The following is an 11,400-nucleotide window of genomic DNA, read 5'->3' as shown; positions in this document are numbered from 1 at the left end:
CCAATTACATATCATTTTGGGGGTCCTTGAGATGAAAATATTTGAGAACGACTGACATAAAAACAGGTTTGTAGAATCGTCCTCGGGTCTAAATCGGTTAAAGAGCTTGTATGTCTGCTATTTTTGAAAAATCGAAGAACGACTGAGCTTTTTCAGACAACTCTCAGGATGTACAAGACATTTTTAGAATCTGATCTCGGGTCAAAATGGGTTGATCAAGAATTGCTTTTCTATATACAGTACACCAACAAATCACTGCGTAAACATTCTAATTTTAGTAAATCGTTTAGTTCAATGACGTGCTGAATACTTAAGCAAATATGTACTGTATGGAGTTGTTATATTGGGATCTAACAAACCCCAACACAAGATTGCCACCAATTTTGCATAGGTCTCTGATTGTCCTGACACTTTGAAGAACAAAAGTCTGGATATTGCTGTCTAGCTTCAAATAAGGCCACCGCTGGGCTGTAGCAAGTTATTAGTCATTGTCAGTGGTGTAAAGTAACTTAGTACATATACTCAAGTACTGTACTGAAGTACAATTCTTTAACTTCACTGGAGTGTTTCCAATTTTCTGTTTTCTTTTTTACTTCTCCTCCACTACATCTCGCAGGCAAATATTGTACTTTTACTATTATTTGAAAACTTTAGTTACTTTGTAGATTTTGATTATTACAAAACATACATTAATCAGTCCTATACATTTAATCTACAAACTCAATGCATTGTGAGCTTGCAAATTAGTAGCACCTGCTGACCACCTTGTTTAATATGTGACCAGCTGTTCCACCGCTTATACAGACACCTGCGGAAATTAAGGATGATTTCAATTCAAACTTCAAAGCAAACAAATTTTAATATATTACACATTAAAAAATGAAATAATTTAAATATAAAATAGATCCTAATAGGCATTCAATGATTGGCACAAATTAATGAAACAAACAAAGTTCAGCTCAAAGTATACCATGTTGTGTTTTGTGATCATGATCAATAGATAAAAGTGCTCTCTTTGCATACATGATTGAATATGAGTTAATAACAAAATTGTTCTAAGCTCCTTGGAAAAGTATAGTGCTATGGTTTAGCTATTTGGAGTGATATGACTAAATGTCTCGTTAACCACACTTTCCATCTGGGTGGCCACAGTGATGCTTTGTACGTGGGATAAATGGATGCATCAGCAGTTGATTGGCAGATGGTCGTAGTTTCTGGTTACTAGAGGGGAACAAAAATATGGAAATTCATAGGGTCACACGCAAACAAATCTATTCTCCCAATATAGACTTAGTTTGGCAATTAATTATTTAATTTGATAGATTAACAAACTAGCTGCTATACAATGGATTACTAATAATTGCCTTCTCTTTCTCAACCATACCAAGTATTCAAGGACATTCCTCTATTACTTGAAAATAATGGATGGGTGGTTTCAATGTTTTGTTAAGCGACTTTATCCATAATTCCAAATGTTCAAGTAGACTCAGGTGATTTTAATGTATAAAGAGGCCGTACTCTTGATAATTTACAGTATTCAAGGTAGACAAGGCATCTCACCTTGTGAGGCAGACTTGAACAAAGTGTCTAGCGTTGACAGAGAACCCATCCGGCAGGGAGGGCATTGACCCTCTTTGAGCTCCAATGTAGAATAAGGCAGCCATCTTGTCCATGTGTGCCAGTGGTGGTTTTCCTGTTGCCATCTCAAACACAGTGCAACCAACACTCCAGATGTCTGACTTCCTGCCATGGCCCGTCTCGCTGATCACCTAAAAAGTTGTAAAAGTACATTCCCGAAAAAAGCTAAAAATAAATCATGAATTGAAAACTAAATGCAATTACCGGTATATTTTTCAGTAATTTCATGAAGAAATACTAGAAAAGTAGTAAGAAGTAGTGAAAATAACCAATCTACAAGCTCATAACATGGCACAAAGCGATGCGTTGTGAGCTTGTAGATCTGCTATTTTCACTAGTTTGGGTCCTGGGCAAACATCTAATTTATCTTTTGGGTCACTGGCTAAAAGGTTTGGGAATCACTGGTTAACATGGTTAAGTAATTTATTTTCACAATTTCCTCATTTACAAGTCAAGGTAGTGATGTCAAAGTGCTTTTGAGGAAGCTGGGGTCTAATGCATATTTCCAACCCTTACCTCTGGTGCCATCCAATAAGGTGTGCCATGGACAGACTTGAGAAGATCTCCACTGTTGCTGGATGTGTGATTGGCACAGCTGAGGCGGCGGGCGCAGCCAAAGTCGATGAGCTTGACGACGCCGGTGGGCATCAGCATGATGTTGTTCCCCTTCAAGTCGCGGTGGATCACCCTGTTCAGGTGGAGGTAGGCCACCCCCTCCAGGATCTGACTGGTGTACAGGGACAAGACACGCTCCGGCAGAGGACCGAATCTGAAGTGAAAAGAGTAAGGATGTTTTGTGTTATTATTTGTGTGTATTAGTCCTGATCAGGGGTCATCAATATGTCCGTACACAGACAAATGTGTCCATGGCAAGACTTGGTCTTGTCTGTGACACATTTTAGATTTTCTTTTTTACACACCATGTTCTTATTTGGATCATAACATTTACTAGTGGTTCTCAAATGTTTTATTTGCAAGGAACCCCTTAACTCCAAGAGCGTACAAATGGACCTGTAAGGGTCCATTAAGTTCCATTTGTTTATTCAGGGGTAACTCTTTGTGTTTATGGTAATATTATTGTCCACTCATTTCGTATGTCTGTGGCAAAAAAAAAATTTGGACAAAAATGTCCACAAGCCAACATGACAATGACCCCTAATTCATTTTCCACCAGTAACCGTTTGAGAGCGTCTTTATTTACAGTAGCCTATCCTACAGGTTCATGTTGAAAGAGTACTAGAATATCCAGCTTTTTTTTTTTTTTTTTAAGATATTTTTTTGCGGCTTACGCCTTTTATTGATTTTTGAAGGGACAGACAGTAGGCTGACAGGAAACGGGAGAGAGATGGGGGGATGACATGCAGTAAAGGCCGTGTCGGGTCCGGGAGTCGAACCCGCGGCACACTGCGACTGGATTACCAGTCCAGTGCCCAGACCGTTACGCTACGGCCTGGGCCTAGAATATCCTGCTTGACCTGAAGTACATGTTTCTGAAATAGAAGTGGATTACTAGTGGATAACTACTCCAGCAAAATATTAGTAAGGGGTACACCTAATTCAGACCCCTGTGATTTTTCTCTAAGTTCTCTATGCTGTTGTATGATGGTGTCATACACCGACCTACAACAAAGTATACATGGGGCTTAAAACCGTTTCTTGGTCTGAAGAGGTAGTCACTGTCAAAGGGCCAATGGATCCCCCCTATGCCTGTCCAATGTTTGGCTGTTATCTTAACTAATGGTAGGCAGCACATCAATACAGCATGGAATTGTGGACAAAATATTATCCAACGATGATAAAATATTTTTTAGTTTTGTGTCAAATCTCATCTTGGCCAAATCTCATCAAATGGTGGTCTGTGGCTCAAATGCAGAATGAATAATGGACCATAATAAGAAATAGGTTGAAAACCAGTGAATTGTGTTATTTAATTATCAAAAATAGCCAGCCTCTGTGCACTGACTGTATCGCCTAACCTGTGGAGGATGCTGGCGATGGAGCCTCCGGGGACGTACTCCATGAAGATGGAGACCACTTGTTGACGGAGCAAAGTCCCCAGGAAACCCACGATGTTGGCATGACGGAGGTTCTTCAGCAGCTCCACCTCCTCTTGAAGACGACTGTACTCCCTATCGGCAGCATCGGGGTCAGAGGCGTCCAGGCACACCTGCTTCACAGCTATCAGCTGGCCCTGACTTGTGAGGCCACAGTATACCTGATGATGAGAAGAGAGTTGGGGTGGAGTTTCTTTTTAAAGCTATAAGAAAAACACTTCTTGATAGGAAACATCATTCAGGGTTCATCATTCAGGGTCAAAATACTTTGATACAGCATTTTGGATCAAAACCCAGTCGTAGTAAGATATTGAGAGCTTTGTTGCATGAGAGCAATATAATTTCTCCCTCTAGGCTCTATTGTACATGGGCATCAGTTTTAATCTCTTTATTCTGTCTATTTGTGTACTAATGGTTAGTGATAGTAACTTACCGTCCCATAAGCTCCTCTGCCAAGCACTTCCCCCTTTGTCCAGGTGATGGCATCGTCCACAACCAAGCCACTGAGCACTCCACCATGTGTTGTAATGTCCTGCCAAACACAATAGACAGAGGAGGAGGATTACAATGGTGTTTACAAGCAGGCTCCAAATATGTGGAAAACAAATAGGCCATTGAGGTAGCCAAGGTTGTAAAAAAATATATATATCTATATAAGCCTATAGCAGATCTACAAGCTAGAATATCTACAGTACAAGATCACAATGCGTCACTTCATGCTGTGTTGTGAGCTTGTAGATAATTATAATTATACGAAACTTTACCTCCTGCAATATCTCACTTCCTATTGCAGGATCGTCATGGCTGCGTTGCTTTCCGTTTGATTCATGATCCTCAGGACATGGGACTATAGACCCATCCCTCTCATCCAGTGAAATCAGCTCCTCGGCAAGACATCTAAGCAGGTCATCTGTAAGCGGGCCGTCCTCAGCCTCATCCAGAAATCTCTGATAAACTTTTGACATGGTTTCACCATCGCTGCCTGAGGTCCAGGTGTTAATCTTCCTTTGCACTGGGCTTTGAGACGGTATAGGCTCAGGAACGGGATGGTCCGGGTTTTCCATCTCAGTTTCCCTGTGGTGGTTGTCTAGTGAATTCTTCAACATTCTTTGCGTGTGATGATGACTATACAAATCGTCACGAGATACTCTGCAAGATGTACGTCCTGTCTGTGGCATTGGACTAGTTATTAGGTTTTCTCTTGGCTTCAGCATCTCAGACCCATATGTGGAGGGTACCTCTTCTATAATAGATAACATGGGATCTTCACTCTGGACCCGAGTGCTGTTTGGATAAATCTCTACATCGTCCTCACTGAGCTCAGCATCTGTGTGCCAATCCAGCCTAGTGATGTCCTCCATTTTGTCTGTCACTGTCCTTGGTAGAGGTGTGAGGCAAGGCTTTTCCCCGGAAGTAATGGGTTTAAGTTTGCCCTTGGTTGAAATCACTGCCTTCTCCACCGGACTTCGCCTCAGCTTATTGTTCTCTGGCTGTTTCCTCAAAGGTCTGTGTTTGATTCTGTGATTCTGCCGTATCTTCAGAGATGGAGCAGACTGCGCGTGCCTGCCCTTACGCTTCTCACAGGAGCCGGAGACCCTTAGGTTGTCGTAAACAGGACCTGCAAACATCTCATAGATAGCCGGTCCCTCATCGCCGCTTTGTATTTCCTGAAACATGTCTTTGTAGGTGACATAGTCCACAGCGGATTTAGACCTGGCTGTCCCTGCTGCTATGACAGTTCTCTTAGGCTGCCTGGCACTTTTCAGCTCCCTCTCTGAATTTGGGTTTTCATTGTTGCTGCTCGACATCTTGCCGGGTGTTGGTCTTTTGCTGTTTCGATGGTGTACTTCAATTACTTTCTTTCGTGGAGATGCTCTCTGCAGTGCATCCTTAACAGCATTCAGCTTGGATTTGACTTTAGTGGCTGTGGCCTCACCGTTAATAATCAGATCAGTGGTTTTCCTGACTTGTGCGACGGTAGAGGGCCTCAGATTGCCTTTGGTCTTGGGTGTCCGATTTGGGACGCTGCGGTTTTTGTGTGCCAGCGCGTTGAAAGACTGGTTGGTCTGGAAATGATTTGGCAGTTCATGGTTCTCGCTATATCTCCTCTCTCTGTTCCTGGATGGTTTAGTAGGTTTCATCATCATCATCATATCATCCGGCTGGGCATCCAGCTCTGATAGTGTGAGAGTTACAGTCCGAGGCAAATGTCGATTCTTCTCCACAGCAGAGGTGTGAGGTGTGTTTACCTTTACATTCTCAACACAAACCTCTGACAGATCCACGACCTGTTCATCATTTTGGTAATCCCCATCGGAGCCAATAATGGCATTATCCTGGTCATGATTCAGGTCAAACACAGTGATGTGACAAATCTCGTCTTTAGCACACGCCACATTGTTTTTTTCTTTCTTAGGGTGTGAATTAATATGTTTGTTTTCTTCAATATGTTTCACATTGGCTTTGTTTTCACAGTGTGACTGTGTAGGTTGTCCACAATTTACATTCTCCTTTGTATGCGTGATGGCTTCCTCATTATGACGGTCCACATGGTTGTGACGTGGTCCCATATTTGCCTTCCTAACTCCATGGTCCTCTATAGGCTCACTATAACTCACAGCTGCCAAACGCACAGACAACTCCACATCAAAGTGCAATCTGTCCTTGATTGTCTTCGGGTAGGCGTCTACTGAGGTTTCTTCACGGAGGTCCTTCTCCTCTTCCTCGTCTTCAAGATCAATCGAACTCTGGCTGCTGCTGGAGCCACTCTCCTCGCTGCCGCCCCTGGTGGTGGGAAGCCCACTGCGTGGACTGCCCCAGGATAGCCTCCGTCTCCTTAGATGGGCCATGGAAATCACAGAGGTCTGACTTATGGGCTTCAGGGGAGCGTAGTGCTTGAATGCAGGCAGGTCTCCTCCATTCCTGGGCCTACCGTCCAATGGAGTCAAGAGTTTGGGGGTTCGGGGAGGGATACTGGGACACAAGGCGGGCAAGGACCCCTGAGTAAATTACAGAGAAAAAGGATGTTATGTATAGGAAGTAGGCATACATGGATTTTGCCAGGTAAGGTCAAATCCAATACAAAAGTGACCCACCTTTCTTCCATTGCTTTTTGTATCAGAACCAAGTCCTGCAAATATAATAGATATGATTAATATGCTAAACAAACAGGCATAGTGATATGCAACTAGCTTACTCAAAAAACGAAGGAACATTTAAAATGTCAATATACTGTAGTATGGCCCAATACTTAACTTACAAACATGCTGTTGGTGTTGGTGGGTTCTGAATCACTCATAAAAAACCATAGTAAAAAAGTAAAAAAGAAAAAACCTTCAAAAATATAATTCAATATTGCAACAACAATGAAATGCGTTGATCTATAATCTATACCACTGGTTCCCAAACCTTTTAGTAAAAATAGCGGATCTACCGTAATGCATCGCTTCGCGCCACATTGTGAGCTTGTAGATTTTCACATTTGTTTTCTAATTTCTTAGATTTTTCTTTAATTTCTTTCTGAAAGTACTAGTAGTTTTTAATTAATGGAACAAATGTTTTTTGAAAATGTTTTGAAATAATAATAATTAAAAACAAAATATAGGAAACAAAAAATAAAGGGACCCATACAAATTGGTCTGTCACAGACCCATTGTTTGGGAAGCAGTAATGTATGCAGCTGTACTCACGGTTCTGGGTGCGTGCCCTGGTCTGGAGCAATGGTTCCATGACACTGGGGGCCGACTGACTGAACTGGCAGGACTGAGGCTCGGGCAGGAGGCCTGAGGACCGAGGGGATCCAACAACAGCCTGGTTCTTCCTTATTGGTAGCAAGGAGAATTTGAGATTAGGGCTATTCATTTTCTGTGCTTTTTTAAGAATTCACACACTATAATGTTTTGTTATATCTAACAAACTAACAAACATCCACTACATCTATTACACTAAACTAAACTAAAACCAACGTTTCTGACAGATATACTGCCTTCATGAGTTATACCCTGAATAAGGCATGTATATCTGTCTGAAATGTTGGTTTCTTCTCTGTGTCCACAATAAACGGTTGGCATTGGCAGCTACGAGTGTGCGGCTAATCCAGCTATGCATTTTTTCATTACTAGTATTTTTCCCGTTGGCTGGCACCTCACAAGGACTGGTGTGCACCTTTTGCTCAGTTAAAAATCTTTCTAACTGAAGTGATGGCAGAGTCAGAATTTGGTCAGTCCACAGTCCACACCACAATCAACAATGATTGATGATTGATGATCAAAATCTATCTTAATTCACAGGTCGTCACGTACAGTAGAACATGTTTACAGCAAGTGATCATTCATTCAAGTGTGGATTAGATCTTCACATCATTATATTTATAGTTATCATTCTTCATGGTATGGACGGCCATGGCCTTTAAGATTTAGGGCCTAAATGGAAACAAGACTGCAAGGACTTTTTGTTGGTGCTATCCCTTTAGACTAAGTGTTTCTGTATAAAACTATTCAATCAATTAATCAAGTATTTATTTTGGCAATGGAATAATAGTAAACACATTGGACTTGTGCATCTGTATCTAAAGCTGTATAGTAGCACATACTGCAGGCCTACCTGTGTCTGGGGGGTTCAGGCAAACGGGGGCTCCTCGTACCCTGCAAGCAGGAAGTTGATGCCAAATCCAGATGAGCCCATGGTCTGCCTCTGTCATTCAGCCTGGGCAGACATAAACCTCTACGTGTGTGACACAAGAACAGAGATATGGGACATGAACCTCTACTGGTGTGACACAGTCAAGAACAGAGATATAATAGCAAAAACAGAGCTCTGAACTAAGCACACAAAGCATTGCGACACGTTGTGAGCTTGTAGATCTGCCATTTCCACTATTTGTTTGTTTCTGACCAAAAGAAGGGATAATAAAAATGAATGACACTAGACTGAGAAAATCACTGGAGGCTCAGTAACAATAGCATAACGAATCAATAATAAGAAGAAGTAAACAATAGTGAATCTAATGTACCCACTGCTGAACATAGTGGCCTAATACTCCAACGTTTCTCTCAGACTTTCTATGGGTCTATTCTATGAAAGGAGAGACTGCTGGGAGACTTGATTCCGTGATGAGAGCGCCACAACAACACAGACAATAGGTTGTTTCACAGAGCAGCTCCAGTGTGTTTTGGGTGGAACAGGTTGTCCTTGAGGCACAGGAGCAGACCGGACTGTCAGTGTAACAGGATAGGACGCAATTCTAGATTATTCTACTAGTTTGGGGCGTGTGTGTGTGTATACTGTGTGTGTATACAATGCTTGTGACACACAGCACAGTGCCACAGACCCAAGTAACGCGCGTGCGCACACACACACACACACACACAAACACCGAGTTGTGAAAAGTTGAATAGTGTGTACCCTTGGTTTGTTTGGGCAAGTGTGAGGGGCAGTGTGTGGACTGCTTTGGTGTTTGGGTGTCGACTCGTCACCATCCACCACACGCCTGTGTGTATGTGGCTGTAATATATATGTATGCGCATGCATCAAGTGAGTTTAACGTCATTTAACGTTGTTTAATCAACTTTAATGCAATCACATTTCTGTTTGGATGTATGAGCTGTCAAGGCCAGAAAGTAGGGTTTTTTGCCACCCTGTTCACGGCTAACTTCCGAGTATATATGATGATGTCACGCACGTAGCCTCTATCTATTCGTATACGTATGAACAGATACAGTATTGTGTGTGTGTGTGTGTGTGTGTGTGTGGCTGCTACACACCTGTTCCCCTTCCCCACATTCTGGCAGGCTTGCCTGATGTCTCTCAGCGTTTCCATGGCGTTTTGGAAACCGAAGGGGATCCCCTTATCTGTCACACGTATATGCGAGCGTGCACGTGCACACACACACACACACACACACACACACACACACACACACACACACACACAGAAAGAGAGAGAGAGAGCTTGTATAGTTATATTATTCTCCAAGATGTAGTGGAGAATAAGTACAAACAATAACGGATATACGTAGTAAAAATAAATAAATATATATATAAATAATATGGGTCCATTTGGGACTTTGGATGGTATAATAAACCTTTTTCTTTTCTTTTCTTTTTTTTATCCCACATTACATTTTGGAGCTCTACATCAAATAAATTAGGTCCTGTAAACTAACAGTGTAAGTCAAGTGTCGAACTAGGGTCACGATGTATTATGCTGTTTAGTATTACAATGAAAACAATGGACATTACCTGTTCTCGAGCCTGTTTGTCCAGTCTACCTTCATAGCAGTTAGGGACCCGGCTTAAATGACAAGGTGACAGATGGAGGTGGAGGACTCACCTAGTAGAGCTCTCTCTCTGTACTCCTGCATGCGTTTGCATCTCTCTGCTTCTTTATAATCAAACAGCACTTCCCACTTTGTCTATGCCGAGGTAAGGAATGTGACCGTTGAAAACTCTTCTAAAGCCCACTTTCAACACCCATCTCTCTCTTTTGCTTATCAGCTAGCACTCTTGTCCTGTTTGTGATGCAACACACAAGTCAGGCACGCAGGTTTCTCAGCTGAGAGGTTGCATTGTGTGTGTGTATGTGACCCCCCCCCCCCCCCCCCCTGCCTGCCACCCTTTGCTTATCCCCTCCCTCTGTCACCTCCCACTTTCTCCTCACCCTCTCGCATAGGGCAGCAGTGGCTCAGGAGGAGATACTGTAGAGCGGCCGCTTGGGGATCGGAAAGGGTCCTAGTTTGATCCCCGGCCGGCTTCCCCCTGGGATAGTGTGTCAAAGTGTCCTTGATGAATTGAAAACTGAGGACCCTGATGTATACACGTCTTAAAGCTTTCTTTCTGGTTTTGTCCTCGTAGTGCAGTTTTTGTATTGACTTGTGCTTTCGTTTGATGTGTACCGGTGTACCCATCCTACAAACTGAATAAAAAGTTCAATCAATCAATCAATCAATCAATAAGACACTTAACCCCTAATTGCTCTAGATAAGCAGCATGGTGCCTTTCATGGTTTCCAGGGGTCATCGATATGTCAGAGGCCTACACAGACAAATGTGTCCGTGCGTGGCAAAGACTAGGCCTTGTCCGTAGCAAATCTTTGATTTCCTGTTTTAATTTTGATCGTAATACCAATTACTGAATATCAGTCTCCAAGCTTTCTTCAGAATTGTATGACACTGATTTACTATGATACTATGGCTCACTAGGAGTCCACTGTATTACTTGTGGGTTTATTTGTAAGGACACCCATAACTCTGAGTTATACAAACCTGTCATGAGCTATCTCTATGTGTTTCAATCTGGTAATATTAGTGTCCACTCATCTTGTCCGTGGCAAAAATTTAATTTTGACAAATGCCAACATGCCACAAGCCAATGGCGATGAGTGACCCTTGATGGTTTCGTCCACCATCAGTGTAGCAGTGTTTCCTGCAGGTGCTGGCCGGGGGGAGAATCAATAATTAATTTGTCATGCCCATTTCAGCACAGCTTGAGAGCTTATTTCAACCAATTGCCTGTAGTATAATATTAAATATTTCACTCCACTTTTTGTTCTCTTTTTCTAAAGTGCCTTGGATAAAGGCACTATATAAATGCTCCATTTATCATTTATAATTCCCATCTGTAGCGCGCTGATTCAGTCCTGCCACCGATTTGGGAGAAACCCCAAACCAATCCCGTCCACCTCCCAGCAAAAGCATTATGTGAGTTTTAC

The 11,400-nt window shown here is 42.3% G+C and overlaps 1 protein-coding gene across 1 annotated transcript; it reads right to left on the bottom strand.

The window, feature by feature from the left end:
• Positions 1 to 867: 867 nt before the first annotated feature.
• Positions 868 to 10,128, bottom strand: map3k19 (mitogen-activated protein kinase kinase kinase 19). Its single transcript, XM_083776402.1, has 11 exons — positions 10,024 to 10,128; positions 9,455 to 9,542; positions 8,295 to 8,414; positions 7,382 to 7,512; positions 6,788 to 6,822; positions 4,457 to 6,691; positions 4,126 to 4,224; positions 3,615 to 3,853; positions 2,155 to 2,407; positions 1,561 to 1,769; positions 868 to 1,221 (listed from the first exon to the last, which is right to left on the bottom strand). The coding sequence occupies exons 1-11, from the start codon at positions 10,052 to 10,054 to the stop codon at positions 1,122 to 1,124; spliced, it is 3,540 nt and encodes a 1,179-aa protein (XP_083632528.1). The 5' UTR covers positions 10,055 to 10,128; the 3' UTR covers positions 868 to 1,121.
• Between the last annotated feature and the right edge of the window lie 1,272 nt (positions 10,129 to 11,400).

This window comes from Protomyctophum parallelum (assembly GCF_964188405.1).
Source record: "Protomyctophum parallelum genome assembly, chromosome: 11".
Classification (NCBI taxonomy): Eukaryota; Metazoa; Chordata; class Actinopteri; order Myctophiformes; family Myctophidae; genus Protomyctophum; species Protomyctophum parallelum.
The sequence above is the reverse complement of the archived record's forward strand: the minus strand, read 5'-3'. Positions and strand labels throughout refer to the sequence as shown.

Excerpts from the sequence above, each read along its gene's own strand:
- map3k19 (XM_083776402.1), bottom strand. The coding sequence starts at position 10,054 with ATGCAGGAGTACAGAGAGAGAGCTCTACTAG. Across the intron at positions 6,823-7,381 it reads CAGGGCACGCACCCAGAACC|GACTTGGTTCTGATACAAAA; the intron begins GTGAGTACAGCT and ends TTATATTTGCAG. Across the intron at positions 1,770-2,154 it reads CTTATTGGATGGCACCAGAG|GTGATCAGCGAGACGGGCCA; the intron begins GTAAGGGTTGGA and ends ACAACTTTTTAG.